The sequence below is a fragment of the Dromaius novaehollandiae genome, chromosome 13, assembly GCF_036370855.1.
Source record: "Dromaius novaehollandiae isolate bDroNov1 chromosome 13, bDroNov1.hap1, whole genome shotgun sequence".
Lineage (NCBI taxonomy): Eukaryota > Metazoa > Chordata > Aves > Casuariiformes > Dromaiidae > Dromaius > Dromaius novaehollandiae.
In genome coordinates this window covers 3,629,647-3,647,153 of record NC_088110.1, presented here as the reverse complement: position 1 = coordinate 3,647,153, position 17,507 = coordinate 3,629,647, and the positions used below count along the sequence as shown (strand labels likewise).

The following is a 17,507-nucleotide window of genomic DNA, read 5'->3' as shown; positions in this document are numbered from 1 at the left end:
CTGTGTGCATAAAGTTTGATATGATTCTTGGAAAGCTGGAAAACGATGGCAGTAGAAAGGTGAGTTGATAATTCGCGTTTATTTTATATAGAAAGTACAAACCACACTTGACTTCCAAAGTAGTTTTGATGTTATCTAGGTTTTCCTCATTTTTCATCAGCCGAATTGTTACTTTTTTTGAACACGTGTCAGTTCTTCAAGCATCACATCCTTTTACAGAACAATCCATGACTTGTCCTATAAGAAAGCAGGTCAGGAAGTGCAAAGCAAACTGTCCCTTTGCAAAGAGGATATAATTAAAGAAAGAAAGGGCAGCAGGTAATTTTAGTGAGGTCAGAATTTCATCTCTAGAGTAGGAAACTGAATGTGGTAAGAATAAGTAAGAATGTCCTGCCTATAAATGTGTGTGAGATTGTTGTGGTGTTAACTTTTTATGTATATTTGTGTGTGTGTGTGTGTGTGTGTGTGTGTGTATCTGAGAATTATCTATATGACATGTATCCTCGTTCACTTCAGAGGAGAAGTGCATTGGAGCCCATTAAAAATTCTTGTAATTAAGGGAGCAGGGCTAACGGACTGAAGGCACAGCCACAAGTGAGCTGTTCTCTCCATACAAATGAGGATAAGTATTGGATCAAAGATCAGCCATTTTTATTTTAGTGATGAATTTTGCTTCTGCTGTAAAAGTGATATTCTAAAACTAAAATGTAAGCTGACACAGTCAGAAGGTAGAGGAAGCCTTAAGATTTCACCCAGAAAGAGGAGAGCGCATGTAGATGTATAAAATTTTGCGTAACTGGTGAAGTTTTTCTGTTCACTGAGGCAACTTTTGCTTTATGCATAAAGCAAACTCCAGAATCGTTCAGGTCTTAATTTTAAGATTATGCCTCATGATGTAATCATTGCCACTGTCATAAAAAAAAAATTGTGATTTCTGGCAGGATTTCCTTTTGGATGTTTTTCTTCTGTCAGTTTAAAAGCAATGAGATTGCACACATGAAAGTAGGGTATCTCAGTAATCTTTACCAATTATTTTTCATTTTGCAGTTTTGTAAGATGTATTTAAAGAGATGGCTTTTAGGTTATGCCATTAGAGATGAATTCTGTTTTCCTGACTTACTCAATTTCTTCTAAATGTGGTTGTGCTCTCGTGTTTCTCTGGTATGAAACCAGAATTCAGCAATTGCTGTCTTTTTTGGGGGGGAGAGGGGAGTTGTTCTAGGTGATACAATCTTATTTTTACATCCTCGACTACAATAAGATCTTTTCCAGATTTCCTTGACTTTTTTCTGCCTTTTATTTTGTACATTTGTGTCTTTTAAAATTCTTGTAGCACTTTCTTTTGTCACCATAAGATTTCATTTGCAGTGTGTCAAGCCAATATACACAAACAGCATCCCTGGAGACCCTGGCATGTTATCTGCTGAAATCTTTTGTTTTTTCTTCTTCTCCACTGTAATGTGTCATCAGCAAATTAAAATAATTTAGAATTTGACCTGTTATCTGGGTCATTTTGAATGAATTAGAAACAGCAGATGTCTCAAAGCTGACTCCCTTTTGGAGAAAGTGTCTCTCAAAAGAGCTCTTTCTATTTTTAACGTGGCCCTTTTGCGCGTTCCCATGGAAATGTGCGGGCCATTCTAATCATAATCCGACATGTAAAATATTCATTGCCTTGACAGAATATTCAGGAATTTTTAAGCATTCTGATCTCTCTTTTTTTTTTTTTTTTTTTTCCGCTCTCCTTTCATATTTGTCTCACCTCTTTAGCCTGGAGTGATAGACAAGTTTACTAGTGACACAAAACCTATTATTAACAAAGTGGCTTCTGCAGCAGAAAATAAAGGATTGTTTGAAGAAGCTGCAAAACTCTATGACCTTGCAAAGGTAAGTATCTTATATGTATCGCCATGAATATATACCTGGCTTACCATCTAACTTCCAAACGTATTGTCTATGAAAGGAAGTTTAAATTTAATCTCAGAGATTGAATTGCTTTTATTCCAGTGGATTATTTTGCAGTTCTTAGAGCAGAGCCATTGGCTGCATGTGGAAGGGTTTCAGTGAGGAAACGAGGAAGGGCTGCTACCCAGTCCGTTCTGATTTAAGACAGCCTGGATTCTCGATGAGTGTGATCTTTTGAAGCAACCGCCCCATATTGTTCTGGCCAGTGAAGTTTTTTAGCCGAAGTGTGCTGGTTGAAATAAAAGGGGATAAGCCAGTAACCAGTGTTTTTAGGGGAAAACTGAAAGCTGTAAGAATTTTTTTTTTTTTTTAATCACATGAGCCAGCAGCGTTATGTCGTTTACTGTAGCTATCGTGCTTTGCTCAGTCTTGACTGTCTGTGGGAGGGAGGCATCTCTCAGGTTGCACTAGGCGCCACTGGATGAGGCCCCTTTTGCTTTGCCAGTGAGTCTAAAATGCCAGGTCCCATCATTTTCCTTTTATTTGTATGCAATCTTCATATCAACAGAACCCAGACAAAGTTTTGGAACTGATGAACAAGCTCCTCAGCCCCGTCGTTCCCCAGATTGGCACTCCCCAGTCCAACAAAGAGCGGCTGAAGAACATGGCCCATTCCATTGCTGAGAGGTAAGGCACTGGGTGGTTAGCGTGGACCTCACCTGAGCCAGTTAAAGGCTCTGTACCTCAGACTGTCGCTTCAGCGGGTATTAGTATTTGATTTTGTTTCTGCTGGCTGGAGCGTGGCATCTGTAGTGACGTGTTCAGGAGGACAGAAAAGAGGTCAGAATTTATTCTGTCCTGCTTGCAATGGCTTGCAGTACTCAAAGCAGAAAGGAAATCTCCAGCTGCTGGTTGGGTGAATTTGTCAGAAGCAAGAAGCTTTGTCTGTAGGCGAATCAGGGAAATGGAATTGCAGGATTGCAAAGTGGGAGACAGTCTCTTAAGGAGCAATAAATATAATGTATTGTATGTTTTAGTCAATTTTTAAGGCAAAATTCTATAAAGAAAAGGTGTGGATTCATTGCACACAATCTACTTGATTGAAAGAGTATTAGGAGAGAGCTACAAAACAAGTAATTCTGAGGTGTAATGGCAGAGCTGGGAGTTTAGCTGCCTGAAAACTTTGTTTCACTGCTGCTTTAATGAAATACTGAAGGGCCGAAAAGGGAGCATTTAAGATGAAGGGTGATGAATGGTGAATGTAAATGGAGGACCTCATTTCCACAACCTATTGCTTTAGGAAAGTGCATTGTGGTGTTTCAGAAAGAGATAGAAATGGAAGTGACCAAAAGGTACATCATCTGCAGTGTCAATGTATTAATTGGGATATGTGTTTGAGAGGCGTCACTGCTCAAGATTCATTAGCAGCTTGAGGTTAGGAATAAGCTGCTTCTGAAAGGCTGTTATTGCAAAACAGCTTTTTTTTTTTTTCCTCTCTTTAACCATCTTCATTTGATACATCTTGTCATAGCGCTTGCCGTGGACAATTTCTGTACTTTACTAGTACAAAATCTGGATACTTGTGAGAAATGCCTTATCGCTTTTCCTCAAACGCTCTGGTGGGGAGTAAATAAAAAAGAAAAACAAGCAAGCTTGGAGGCACTTCAGAGCTGGGAAAACAAATACACGAACACATTGATTTTGGTCAGAGGCCCTTGCCTTTCTTCTTTTGACAAGTGGCATTTGCCAGTCGCTCCTTCAGTCAGCCTTTCCTTCATTTAGTGAAGGTTGAAGCGGAGTGAAAATTAGTGCCGTATTGACTTAGCGAGAGAGTCATTCAGTAGCAGACATCAAGGAGAATTAAACCTGTGGCTTGAATTGAAGCTTCAGCAGAGCCTGTAAGAGGCATTGTTTTGGCCTTGCTTTGATCTTTGAGAGACAGCGCTAAATATTGCTGTTCAGTACTGCCCCTTTATAGCGACAAGCCTTAAAGACTGCAAAGCCAGAACAGGTCTGATGGGTCATTTTCTCTCCAATTAAGCACGATGTAGGGCTGTGCTTCATTTACTGTCCTGCAGACAGTAGCATAGCGATGCAGTGAGCAGCTCTGGGCAGTGAGCTTTCCTCCTGTGCGTGTTCTTGTGATGTTTGGTAGGATTGGAGGGACTACTCCCCAGAAAAGGCCAAAAGGCTATCTGGCTTGCTCCTCCGCAGCGGCTACAGCAAGGCTAGTGTGAACAGCACGCTTGACCGCTCTCACCATACTGTTACTTCGAGGAAGGAGCTTCTTCTTGACCCAGTTGTCAAATCTGCTCATGCTACGACGAGTGAGAGCCGGCCGCCCTCCAATTCATCTCGTAGCAAGTGTAGCTGGTGGGAGCACGCAGAAGCGTCTAATCCATTTCAAAGTCTTCACGTTCTGCCCGAAGCAGGCAGTTGCGCTGGTGGATTGTGTGCTGCAGAGCAGCATGTTAAACATGCTCATACGGCACTTGCCTTGCAGGCCTCTGGTTTCCATCACTGTTTTCCCCATGAATATGGAAACTGTAAACATTTAAAAAGAAACAAATCCTGGATTTGATGGAAAATTAAAAGTGAATAAAAAGATTTAAAAAATGTGAAAACTCTGCCTTTTGGTTAAGAAAAATGAAAGCTGTCCTTTGTTAGATGCCTTCTGTCCTTGTGCTTGATGTCTCTTGCTTTCAGGAATTGCAAGTGCATGTTTATAAGTGGTTGTCATTTGGCACAATAACATTGTTTAAAAAAAATGTCTTTCAGGTACAAAGCTCAGGGGATAAGTGCAAAGAAATCCATTGACTCGACATTCTACCTTCTGCTAGACTTAATCACCTTTTTTGATGAATATCATGCAGGTCACATTGACAGGGCCTTTGATGTAAGTTGCAAGACTTCTGTTTGAAGTGCAGGCTTCCTAATGCCCTTGAAAACCCAGAGTGTTTCATGTAGCATCACTTAAAACAAGAAGTTATATTTAATGAGCTAGAAGGTGCTGCAATGCTATAAGAATTTTAAAAAGCATTTCTGTCCTGTTGCTTGATAATCAAGAAAATCTTTCTGGAGATACCTTGTAGCCCTTGAACAAAATGTTCCAGCTACTCAACCAAGTGAGAAGATAAACCAATAAATAACAATGAAAGGCTTTCTCATGAATGAAATCAGGAGCATTTCAGTAACACTTCTTCAAAAATATGCTTTATTAGTATACAGTATATAGAATGTTGATTATAATCTCCCCTGATTCCTGCTTTCCTTTCTGAAGATTATTGAACGCCTAAAGCTTGTACCTCTTAGCCAAGACTGTGTGGAGGAGAGAGTTGCTGCCTTCAGGAACTTCAGCGATGAAGTAAGTCATGCCTATTTTTAGCTTTTTAAATACTTTTGCCTTGTTAAAAGGGTCTTAACCTTGTAATCTCATCATTTTTGACTCATGAATGGGAAATATGATGGAATTACTTTTCATTTATACGGATAGACTCTTGGCTTGCAGCTTTTTATCTCCTTAGCGCTTGTTCTTTGGCGCATCAGAATCCCTATCCGGAAGTCTTAGTTTCATGTTGCAGAAGAAGACATCTGCAGTTTGAATCTTTCTGAACTTCTTGAATTAGATTCAAGAATTGGGAACATTGAAAACTTTCAACTTCTATACTGAATTAGTTCTTCTGTGCTCTTAAGGATCACCAAGCCGTTGTCAGGTCTTAAGTTTCTTTCCCTCCAAACTAGAGGTACTCATGTATTTGGGCATTAGCATATGAAGGGAAATGCCCTCTGAAACTGGCATGGCCAAGGCAGTATCTCCGGGATTTATTTTTGCGCCTGACATAATACCTTGCAAAGAGGATTTTTAAATACATGGTCATTTTTTGTTTCGAAGTGAACTAGTGGAGGTTATTAAAAGGTTGTGAAGGAATGACATTTTCCTTTGAGTTTTCGAGTTTGTTGGTTCTTCTGAGTCAGACATTTTGCAGCCTGCTTTCTGGAACTGACCTAAGAGTTTGACATTATGGATCTTGTCTCTTTGTTGGTAAATTCTCTGGCTTTTAGTATTGATAAAGGTTGTTCAAAAATTTCTGCCTTGTTCCCTATAATGATAATTAGTGAAAGGACGGTTAGTGAGCCACCTTTGCTTTGGCAAAAATACACATGAAGCTTTTCTTACCTGTGGAGTTTTAGAGGAAAAAACCTCTCTTTGGGTCATTGTGGATGTTGGTAGCATCAGTGTGAATTTTTGAATGCTGGTGGAGTATATGACCAAACACAATGATGAGATCAGGGTAGAGTAAAAAGGCTCTTTGGAAGTCAACTCTTTAGTACTGTGGCTGGGCTTAACACTAATGTTTGCTTTCGCTGGTCTTCCACATCCAGGTTATTGTGCATCACACTAGGTTGAAAGAAACTATCCTCCCAGTTACTATCGCATTAGAAATGAACTGAGGAGTGGTGGGCCAATGCCTAGCAGTCTAAAGAGAGTAACTGTGCAGAGAGTTGCTGTAGCTCTCTTGATCTGCTTGTGTGGAGCAATGTGCACCAGTGACTGCGAGCAGAAGTTATTTTCTGGGATGCTATGCAATCCCTAGGCTATAAATTGAGTTTGCAACATGCTTCTGGAAAATTTGGAAAATAATCCTCTTTAGAAACAATTCTGTTGATGGCATCTTTTTTTTTTTTCCTTTCCTCAACGTTACATTTCCTTGGTTATTTGCCAGAAAAGAAAACCTTTCACTGTTCTGTTTTCTGACTGCTCGTTTGCCACCAAAGTGACAGTGTATTACTGCTTTTGGAGTGTTTTAACTGGAAGGTGGCATTTCTCTTGTAGGCAGTGTTTCTGTGTATAATGGCTTTGGGTTTTATCTGAACTGTTGCTATCAAAAATGGAGATCCAGCCATTACACGTCTGCCCGAAAACTCTGGATGATGTTTTTTGCTAGATGGTACAGTCGTGGCCAAGGTGGCCTTTGATTGTATGACCATTATATGTGCAAATATCAACCATAGCTGTCAGTGCTTGGTTTTCTGATATCGTATAGTAATAGTAATGGTTCTGTCAACATGCTCTTCATTGCAATATGTCTTTTCTTTTTGATTTCCTTTGTGTAGATCAGGCACAATTTATCTGAGGTCCTGCTTGCAACCATGAATATTTTATTCACCCAGTATAAGAGGATGAAAGGCACAAGCCCAGCCACTCCTGCCAGACCCCAGCGGGTAATGGAAGACAGAGATTCGGTAAGGTTATACCCTTCACTGTCTGACAAGGTTTGCCAGGTTGTTTCTCCCCTACTTTCAAGGTACTGGGCTTCAAATAACTGCATATCTCTAACAGTCTTTGGTTCTGACTTACTAGCTTGTTCAGTTACTTAGGGTACTGAGACCAGTCTCTTGTAACTTTACCTTTTTAGTGTAAAGAAAGAATATTGTTCTAAATAGCATTCAGGTAATTATAAATATATTACAATAAATATCAGCCTCGTAGCAAAAGAAAACAGGTGTTCAGCTTACTGCTTGGTGAGATCTTAAATAATTAGCAGATATGGACAGCGCAGTGTCTCTGGGACAGTTGATGTTGTTGCCTTGACAATTGACCTGTCTTTTCTCAAGAGCCTCATTTCTACCTCTTTCATTTGAGTTAGTGCCCTGTTCAAGCAAAACTGACTTCTGGGGGGAAGGTCTTCCTTCCCTTCTCTCTGTGACTTGCTTCTGTAGTGACATGGACAGACATTTTCAAAGCGTCCTTGGGCAGCACACCAAGGTCTTCGGGTATATTTAATTGGCAAGTGGGTGCAGCAGTTTGTCAGCATCCTCCTGTTGTCTCCGCAGCAGAGTGGGCAGCTCTCCGGTGCCCCGCTGCTTGATCTGGCTGCCTGGTTTAAATGTCTGGCGAAGGTGGATTTGACTTAACTGCTAGACTTGGTGATGAAGCATTTCCCTGTGCCACTCATGGGGACCCACACCTTAGCAGAGCCACCAAATAGGGGACTTCTCAATAGCACCACTTAAATTGCACTGCGGCATTTGTGGGCACTCACCTATCAGCGTGCTGTGTTGAGTGGAAGAGTTCTCAGCTTCCCTGTCATCGGGTTTGGTTTTGTTGTTCTTATTAAGTTAAAGCTGCCACAGGCACTCTAGAATCAAGGCCATAGCACTCATTCTGTCTTATAGATTAGGAAATAAATATCAACTTATTTTGAGAATGAAAAACAACTTGGGCTGCAGCTAGCTTTATTCCAGGCTTGAGTCACATGTTACAGTGTCTTTGATAAGTAGATTTCAATATTGGTAAAAACCTCAGTAGAATTTCTAAATTACATTCAGAAAAGAAGGGCTAAAGTAGTGACACAGCCTTTCATGTACAGTCTGTGCGTGAGCTACAGGACTCCGCCTTGCAGCAGGGCTTGCGCTCTAGACTGGCAAAACTGGAGAAGGGTGCACACTGCTCAGGCTTCCCCACCTTCAACTCTGTTGCACGGGGAAAAAGCCCCAGGATGATGCAGTCTGTTACCTGCTCTGTGTGTCGGCGAGGAGAGCACGGAGCAAACAGCCTCAGCTCCTTGCTTTTCAAGGGAGCTTTTTCTCTCTGCTGTGTTATTTGAGTGTCGTGCCTGACGTAGAAGCTTTTCCCATCTCTGTAGGGGTGTAATCCTGTCAGGCGTCGTCACAGCGTGAACAGCATGAGCATGGCCTATCGAAGATTGTAGGGCCGATTGCTGATCAGATCAGCAGCCTTGTTGCAGGATTTTGTGTAGAAGGAAACCACCACGGCATTGTACAGCATCAGCAGCGTGCCTGTTACCAGCGTGCTCAGTTTGGTAGATGTGCTCTGCGTTCCTGTGCCGTTACTCTGGGAGGCAGCAGCTGCTGGTGCACTCTGCTAAACACCCTTGAAAGTTTTCTTTTCCAGGCCAGAAGTTCTGCTAACCAAGTTTCTGGTCTGGTGGTGGGATCTCATAGGGTTTATCAGTGGTGTTAAAAGACACTGGGTTTCTGAGTCATGGCTGTGCAGTAAAAGCTGTGCATCTTTATCAGAGAGGACATATGCCTGTTGTCGCTGTGGTCAGGAGTGTGATAAGAGAATAGTTGTGTGATTATAATGACAGAAGGCCGCATAAGTCTTCTAGTGTGGCATTAGCTAAAGAGAAAAAAGCTGTAGGCCTGTAGCTCCCAGCTCCCTCCAAGATTTGTGTGCACAGGAAAGTGTTAGGCCTGGAAGCATGGAAGATGGAGCAAGAATAACATGTTCCCCTTTCTCCTTCCTCTGCAGAATCTTCCCTAACAACGTGGGCAGGGAATCTAGATGGCTGCAGTTTGCCAGGCTGGGAAACACTTCGAGGTTGTTTTAGGTGTGGGGCAGAAAATCAGGGCATTTCAAATGAGAAGAGAGGGGACGTTCCTTCAGCAAAATCTTCCCTGTTCACCTGAATGGAAACAGCAGATGCAAGCTTCTGCAGGCTGCATTTGGCAATAATTTTTCCTCTGAATTTTTTGGGGGTGAAAAATGTACCACAGGGAAGGAAATTTGGGGAAAATCACTAATAGGGTGGATTTTCCAGAAGCTGTAGCAGTCTCAGCACGTTGGCCAGCAGTCAGTGCACACACGAAATGGCCTTCCCTTGAACAGGTCTCTGAAATCTCTGGGTTTCCTCTAGTTCCTTCTGAGCAGATAGATTGAAACCCATCTGTGCATTAGCAGGATTTCACAGGAGCAGTGCGAACCCAGTAGCAAGGGCAGGATGGAGAAAAAATACCTCAAGAACCCCGCAGACCCAAGACTGTTCTCTTAATCTTCCCACTTCTGCTAAAATGTTTCCTATTCCGCTCCAGAGATGAAAGGTGCTTTATTTAGAAATGATCAGGTTTGGAGTCTGAGCTTTTTTTTTTTCTAATGTATTTTGTTTATTTCAAAATGGAATTACCTAAGCTTTGAGTCTTTTTTTTTAATATCTATACATTAATTGGCTTTGGGGATGAGGGACCAAAATCCTGTCCCACTTGGCCTGATCCATTTTGTCAGATTTCAGGCAGAGATTCCAGCAAGCCGGGCTGCGATTCCTGAAAACAGAGCTCCGGTGGCAGCCGTGACCCAGATGTCACGACGGCGTGACAGCAGCATCATATACCACCCACCCCGATCCGGGGTGGCTAACTCCATGGAGCAGCCCTAGGGCATTACCTTGGCAGCAAAAATAGGTCATGAACGGAATGGGATTTTTTTTTATTCGTGGTCTTATTTTAAATCACAATTGAAAGTTTTCTGTTCTGGATGCTCATTAGGTAATTACAGGCCATGGAGCACCTAGACTCCAGGCCGCTTCTCACCTCGGAAAGCCTCTCTTCTTTCTTCCCGAAGCGCTGCTGCTTGCAGTCTATCGTGGTGGTTTGTTTTTTAAAAATAGCCTGGCTCCAGTATCGTTGCTAGCGAAGACACAAAGAGAGCAGTAACTCACATTCCTCCTACACCGCTTTTAGTCACAGTAATAGAGTTTTTGCTTCTGGATGGTTTTATTCCGTATAATCAAACCACTTTACAGGCTTGATGCATCTACCACTTATTTTGACCTCCTCTGAAGTGTAGCAGGCTTAACATAATTACGCGACTTCTCTGCATAACAGGGTTGGGAGCAGGGTAAAAGAGCAGCCCTCTCGCAGGCGGGTGCCTGGCAGCGTCTGGCCCAGGCGCATCCCTCCCTCCGTAGCTAGCCAGCACTGCCAGCACGGGGTGGGAGCTCGGCTCCGCGTTTCAGCCGGGCCCTTGGGCTTTGGACAGTCACAGCTTTCCTTCGGACGAGGGAGCGGAAATGTGAAAATAAATGGTTGTGACCTCAGCGTTACATGAAACTTATTTTCCAGCCCCTGTGCAAAGTCGAAGGCTTTTTGCACAGGTGAAGCAGTAGCATCTGAGATGGTTTTTATTACTGTTCCCAGCCAGGCAACGGGCTTCAGTCACTTCTCAGTTTGCAAGTCCGGGCTGCCAGGTTCACCATCCATACGCCCGCGATAAGCTGCTTCGGCTTGCCCTGCAGCCACCAGACTAAAGCACGAGCCGAAAGGCAGGATCTTCCCATACAGTGATTTAGAGATGCTTTGTGTTCAAGAGGAAGACACTGTAGGCAAACGAAAGCTTTGGTTGGCGGTGTCCGACACAGATTCAGACTTCCCTGAGCTCCACCAGTTATCAGACTGGTTTTCCTTTTAATTTACTATATGTTTTAACAAATGAAAAAGGTGATGCCTGCATTCCTTCAGATGTAACACAGCTTTCTTGTGGATAAATGGGGGGTTTGCTTACTTAATGTACCTGGCACGCTCACTTTCCTTGTGTTACGGAGTCAAGAGCGCTTAAAGGTGGCAGGATGTTTAGGTACTGGAGACCATGAGGTGCATGTGGCACCCCCAGGTTGTATTTTTAGGGCTTGTGCTTTACGAACGTTACTACAGCATTTCAGCGGGGTCACTTTTTTATTTTGTGAGGTGGGAAAGAAGAATCTTGCTGCTATGGAAAAGCCTGTTTGACGTGGGAATTACCAGGTGGCTCTTACAGCAATGCTCTAGTCTGTTGAAAGTGTTTTTTCCAGAGTAATTTTAGATAAATGGGATTTTTTTAAGCAAATGGATGACTTAGCTTTAAATGGTTGTAAAAGGAAATAATTAGATTTCCTTCCAAATGTAGAGATATATTACTATCCAGAGCAGCTTTGAGAAACAAATACTATATCTGCTTGTTTGAAAAGGGAGGTGTTTAACACATGCCTAACTCACTTTAATTGAGTTTTTAAGATCCTAAAGTAACAGTATTTTATTTTTGTATTTTTTAGCAACTTCGATCTCAAGCTCGGGCACTGATAACATTTGCTGGAATGATCCCTTACAGAACATCTGGAGACACGAACGCAAGACTGGTGCAAATGGAGGTCCTTATGAATTAGCCTGTCTTTAGTACATCAAGAGGGTGGGACCAGTGTCATTTTGTATTCTGTATTTTTGTTGATGGAAATAAATTTCTTTGATTTCTATTTGTTTTTGACATTTTTATTTTCAGTGTTTTTTTGTGGTTTTATGTTTTAATTCATTTTATTTTAAATTGGTTTATAGTTAGAAAATGATTCTTAATGAGTTGATGGGCCATGCAGAAAAAGATGTGGTAGGGAGATAAACAATTTTATAACAGAAGAGGAAATGCAGAGGAAGAATTTAGATTTAGTGCTTGCTCTCCATACAGCTTGGAAAATTTTTTGGTTTTTTTGAAGGCGCATTGAATGTTGAAAATCTGTTTGTGATACATCACGCATGTGACACACTGGTGCCAGTCTGTAATGTTGTCTTGTCGGGCTGGTGTCTCAGATTTACAGCAAATCCCGGAGCTCCACTGAAGCTTTTGCAGAAGCGGCGGAGACCGGGAACAGTTCTGGGTCAGTAGGAGAGATTTGGTCATTGACACGTGGGGTTGCAGCCGGACGAATTCAAAATAGTCCCATGTGGAGCTCCCTAGGAGAAGGAGGGAAGCTGACCAAAGAGTTGAAGTGTGGATTCTTTGGGCATAGATGGATATTATTGTTGGTTTAGTGGGAAACCCTTAAAAAGTGGATCTTAAGCATAACTTTAAATGTTTTGGGCTACAGCTGAATCCACATGAAAGCCCAGGGAGCGTGTGATGTCAGAAGCTTTCCCTCCATTCCCGTACTGCTGTGTAGTGGCCGGCCTTTGAAATGAAATGGGAAGAACATTACTTCCCTTACTGCTCCACGCACACACACGCAGCCTTCTGCACGGCTGCTCTCTTACGCTCACCCCGTTTGTATGACTGGGATACGAGAATATTTGCGGTTCAGGATACAGAGTAGCCAGCAGAAAAATGTTCTTAGCAGCACGACTGAGAATTGTGTTCACTCCACGAAATCCATGGGTGCACCTGGAGCATTACGGTGGCAGTGTTGGGTGGTTTGCGATGTTGCCTGCCCACAGCTGAGATACAGTAATAGAGCTTCTATCCCCTTCAGGCTGCTGCAGATGCAAAGTAAAATGAGTGATGCTATAGCATGTTCCAGATTGTTTCAGCTGGAGGCGGGCACCTCTCGGGGAGCTCTGTCAGCCTGGTAGGCTCAGGAGCGTGTCCTGCGCTGTGTCCGTTCTCCTGCGGGCAGAAGGGAAGAGGAGAGAAGACCTAAACAACACCCCGCAGTAAGGGGGATTTGGTGAGTTACCAAAGAGTTATTGGGAGGGGTGGTGGGTTGGGTGGCCTGACAAAGTCAGCTGGTTCGTGTGGAAAGCTTTATTGCTGTCATTAACATTTCTGGCATATTTGTGTGCGAGTGTTTCTTGGTATGTTGTTTCAGTTCCCAAATTCATCTGCTCCGCTAGAGACCAGGTGAATGGAAAGCAAGTGGCAGAGCAGGGCCTCACTTTTTTTCTGAAGCTTGCAGAAAATCCTCACTGGACCAGTCTGTGCCGCATACAGTCCTGCAGGGTAAAGCCAGCTCCTCTTCTTTTCGTTGCTGGCGCTCAGCACATGCCCCTAAATTACTCGTAGCGTCAAACCAGCTCACCTGCAGAGAGACCAGCGAGTCTGCGCCTGTCCTGAGACAACCTCTGATGTGAGCAACCGCAGGCCGGCTCCTGCCGGGGTTCGCTCTGCAAGGGTGAAGGCCACTTTCCCCTTGGTGATTCCTTCCCCATGCTCCACCTTTGCAGTGGGACAGGAGGCCTTTGGGGCTTGGCTCTTACTGCTGCCATCTGTGGGACCTTGTTTGCCTGTCCATCACCCATCCCCTGCTCAGTCGAGCTATGGGGCTACCCCGCTGATGTGTTTCTACTTTCAGATTTTGGACTTGCGGACGTTTTAAAAACAGCACGTTATCTTTTCCTGTCTGCCTTTGGAGGATGGCCGTAGCAGAAACTTTTGGGTGCTTTTCAGTCATCACAAGTGTTACCAAAAGAGACAACTGACAGACAGATGCAGTTTGCTCCCTTTGCACTCAGTGATTGACTCCAGCCTCTGGGTCCCTTCTAAGCTAACCAGAAACGGAGCTGTGTTGTACTTCGTTCTGAAAGCCAAGAAGATCCAGCTGTGTTGCGCTGACAGAGGAAATGAATATTGGGGATCCAAAGCCCGGGAACTAGCTTTGGAAGGTAAAACCCAGCCCTGTTTCAGACAAGATGTGTGAGAGGTTGTGGGCACAACAGAAGGCTGCCAAGGATAGATGAAATTATTTCCTGTTGATTCCTCTGTGATTTCTTCTTATATCTGTGCAGGTGATGAATGTTAACAGCACATCAGTCCGCCGGTATTTTCAAGAGTGCCAGGCTCCAGCATCTAGGCCTGGATTCAGCAAACCTGGCTCTTCCCTGCACAGCTTTAAGGGCTTTGCTGCACTGAGGTAGATGCTGATGCACATACTGGTGCTTCACTGCGTAAGACAGCCCGGTGTTTTTCCAGATGTCACTGTTTTCTCCCATTCCAAACTTCCAGTGTTTTATACGTTTATTCTTGTGGAAAGAACAGCCTGGTTCTGCTCGCTTGGTTTTCCAGCTGATAGACGTTCTGCTGTTGGAGTGAAGTACGTAACCTTGGTACCTTCATGCTCTGGTGTTCCTAATGCACAGGCTTACTCTTAGTTTTCTGAGTTTTTCGCCTGCTGGAAAGGTTGTTTGGGATGTCATTAAATTCATAGGCTGCGTGTTTGGAGTAGCCTGGTCAGAGGGACTGATGCTATAAGACTCCCTTATAAAAGGGAGTAATGCTCCCTTTCATAGTGTAGTGCTCTCAAGAGCATTACCTCAGTTTTCATGTACAGTTATTTAGAGAAGCATTTTCTCATTTCTTTTCTAAGCTAATGTAATCTGTATCATAGAGGAGCAGGAGACTCCACTGCGGAGTGTGGATTTGACCACAGTGCTTGGCACAGTCCTCTCTTAACTATGCTGATTCCACTCGGGGGTTATAAAGGTTGTTTGAGCTGCTGCTTATCCATCTCGTGCTTCTTGCAAAGGGACAATTTTGGTAGTTATTAATTAGCAGCCATTGCTTAGGTATCATGATGAGGACATAGTTTGCACCCTTTGTGTAAGCATCAAGGCCCAAGATGTTGGGAACACTCTTTGTGCATAAAGGACTTTGGTCTCCTTTCACAAACTTGTGTAGGTCAAATTGAAAATCTTGATCCTGCACAGCAAGATCTGAGCAGATTTGAACGGTTATACTTCGCCAGGCACGGTTCAGAGTAGAACCATGGGGGGTCAGCTGAGAATCGAATTTATTCCTAATATAAGCTGACAAAACTCCCCTGAACTCAGGAGTTCTGCCCCTTTATACAATAAAAAAGTACAGATGGAGATGGCAGATAAAGGATTTTCTAGGATCAGAAAATTCAGCTGTGCTCTTTCCTACTCCAGAACTCATCCTCAGCAATAAAGATTTTCCAGCTAGAAAGCGAGGTGGCAGCTTAGGGGTGGCTCACACGTTTGAGTGAAATGCGGCTCGCACTTGTATTGCTAGAGAAGACTGGAAGGAAGAGTAAAAAGGTGCTTTTCTTACAAAGCGTGTGACATTCAGCAAGTGTACAAATGCAGCAGACGCTGAGTATCCAGGTCTGTTTTCTGCGGTTTGCATAGCTCATCTGTAGTGAAACATCCCTGAGTACCTTGGTATTGGTATCAGAAATCTTAAAGTTTGGCAGTCTGGATGTTTTTTGACAAGTGACTTCTCTGTTGATGTGCTCTGGATTTACAGAGGAATTGCAGCATTCAGCTCTGTTTGTGTGGGGTGGCCGATGAAGGATCTTTTACCAGTAAATCTAAAAATACTCATGGCGCATTTCTGGCCTATGCTACCTGGCCAGTAGGAAAAAAGTTTTGTCTTTGCCAAGAGGTTAACCTTGGGCTACTAGCAAAAGCCATGCTATGAACTGATAGAAGAGAACCAGCTTAAATGAGAATTTAACACAGGCCAACAAGCAGAAAATCTGATGAAACATATCTCTAAGGCCCTTTTGTAAACACTCCCATGGAGCTGGCAGGTATCCGTGGTCCTGTTACTCTCTCCGTGCAGTTTCTTTGTGCCCCCACAATAACAACGCTGACATTGAAACCATGCTGGGCATTTCAGTGTCTTCACAGTGGAGCCTGCAGTGTTACCCCAGCGCATGCGTGGCTTAGCTGGTAGCCCTGGTCAGGTTCCCATCTACAACCTGCAAGATACATTTCTAGTTCTGTGTTTTTTCTCGGATTTTGCCATGTGCTACAGATTCTGCATGCTGATCCTGATTTCTTTTTTTCCAGAGCCTTCAGCTGGAGCAGGTCTGTTAGATGAGTCTTCGTTCTCCACCATGGTCCCCCCAGCTGCCGCATATGTCTAAGACAGCGGCGCAGCACTTGGATCTTGATCCTTGTAGGAGCCGAGAGGATTCCGTCAGAAAGAAATCATTTCCTGAACTTAGCTCTTCTGGTTACCCTCCCTACCCTTCTGTGTTTGCCCAACCTTGCTAAACCCTAGCCTCTCGTTGAATCATGCTGTGTTTCTTCCAGCCTAGAGGAAAGAAGGTGATATTGTTAATTCCTGTTCTGTATTCCTGGGGTGGGGACAGTGCTCAAATATTGCTACTGTTCATGTCCTAACACTAGTATTCTCATCCCGTTTGTGCGTGGGTCTGAAGTAAGAAGGGAAGGCATGGAAAAGCTGTCTGGAAGAGGGTGGGAATTGATCCTTCTGGCCCCATCAGGAAGCAGCCAGCAGGTGCCTGAATAACCGTGTATTTTCTCTCCCCAGGCTTCCCTGCAGCGGCACTGTGCGTTTGCAGTGCTAAGCCCCTGCATCCTTCTTGTGGCCCGCGTAATCCAGGGCTTTGCAGTGCCAGGGCGGTAGGTTCCCTCTTAAATGGAGATGGAAACATGTCTATTGAAACTTCATTAAAGGCTTGTAGGAATATAGTGCTTTGGCAAACTTTGAAAGAAACCTTATGTAAAGCACTGAAACATTCTCTGCTTAACTAGATTAAGGTTCATTTGACCCATTTAATACTCATAATGGGCCGAGGGACCAGTGGGAAGTGAGCGAAAGCCCTGCGGAAGGAAGTTTATTGGCACCTCTTAACTGCGTGAATAGAGGCTTTTTCTGCTGGACAGGGTGCTTCAATGAAATAGGTGCCGCATTTATCCCCTGATTAGAGTCATTGAAACGCGCTGCCCTGACGGCTCCCTGGCAGCTCGCCCGGGGAAGCGGGTGGGCGAGATCCCCGCTCGGCTGGCAAGGCAGTGCTGCTGGCTCTGCGCGGCAGCCGGCCCGCTGTGCGAGCAGGAGCTGGCCCTCGGGGCAGTTGTCCTCGTGGCCCTGCCGCAGGAGCAACGCGCTTTGCCCCTGCAGAGGGTTCAGATCCCGCTGCAGCGCGGCAGAGCCCCCGTTGCCTCGAGCGGCTTCGCTCTTGCAGGCGGCATGAGCAGCCAGAGGGATGGAGCTGAAAGAGATGGAGCCGTACTGCTGAACCGCGGCTGCGCGGGGCTGGGGGAACGTGCAAATCTTTTCTGCTCGCAGCTCCCACGAAGGCACTTGCAGCGCTGGATGGCCCTGGTATTGTTGCTGCAGCTGGTGTTGTGAATCA

General features: G+C 44.1%; 1 protein-coding gene across 2 annotated transcripts in view; it reads left to right on the top strand.

The window, feature by feature from the left end:
• The window catches only part of NUP93 (nucleoporin 93), an 85,845-nt gene extending 73,915 nt beyond the window's left edge, over window positions 1-11,930 (top strand). For both annotated transcript variants that reach the window (XM_064519453.1, XM_064519454.1), the window contains 7 exons: window positions 15-59; window positions 1,771-1,887; window positions 2,474-2,592; window positions 4,684-4,801; window positions 5,186-5,269; window positions 7,021-7,149; window positions 11,733-11,930. In XM_064519453.1, the coding sequence (XP_064375523.1) occupies window positions 15-59; window positions 1,771-1,887; window positions 2,474-2,592; window positions 4,684-4,801; window positions 5,186-5,269; window positions 7,021-7,149; window positions 11,733-11,843 (723 nt within the window). In that variant the 3' untranslated portion in view covers window positions 11,844-11,930. The remainder of the gene's footprint in view (window positions 1-14; window positions 60-1,770; window positions 1,888-2,473; window positions 2,593-4,683; window positions 4,802-5,185; window positions 5,270-7,020; window positions 7,150-11,732) is intronic.
• The last annotated feature ends 5,577 nt before the right edge of the window (window positions 11,931-17,507 follow it).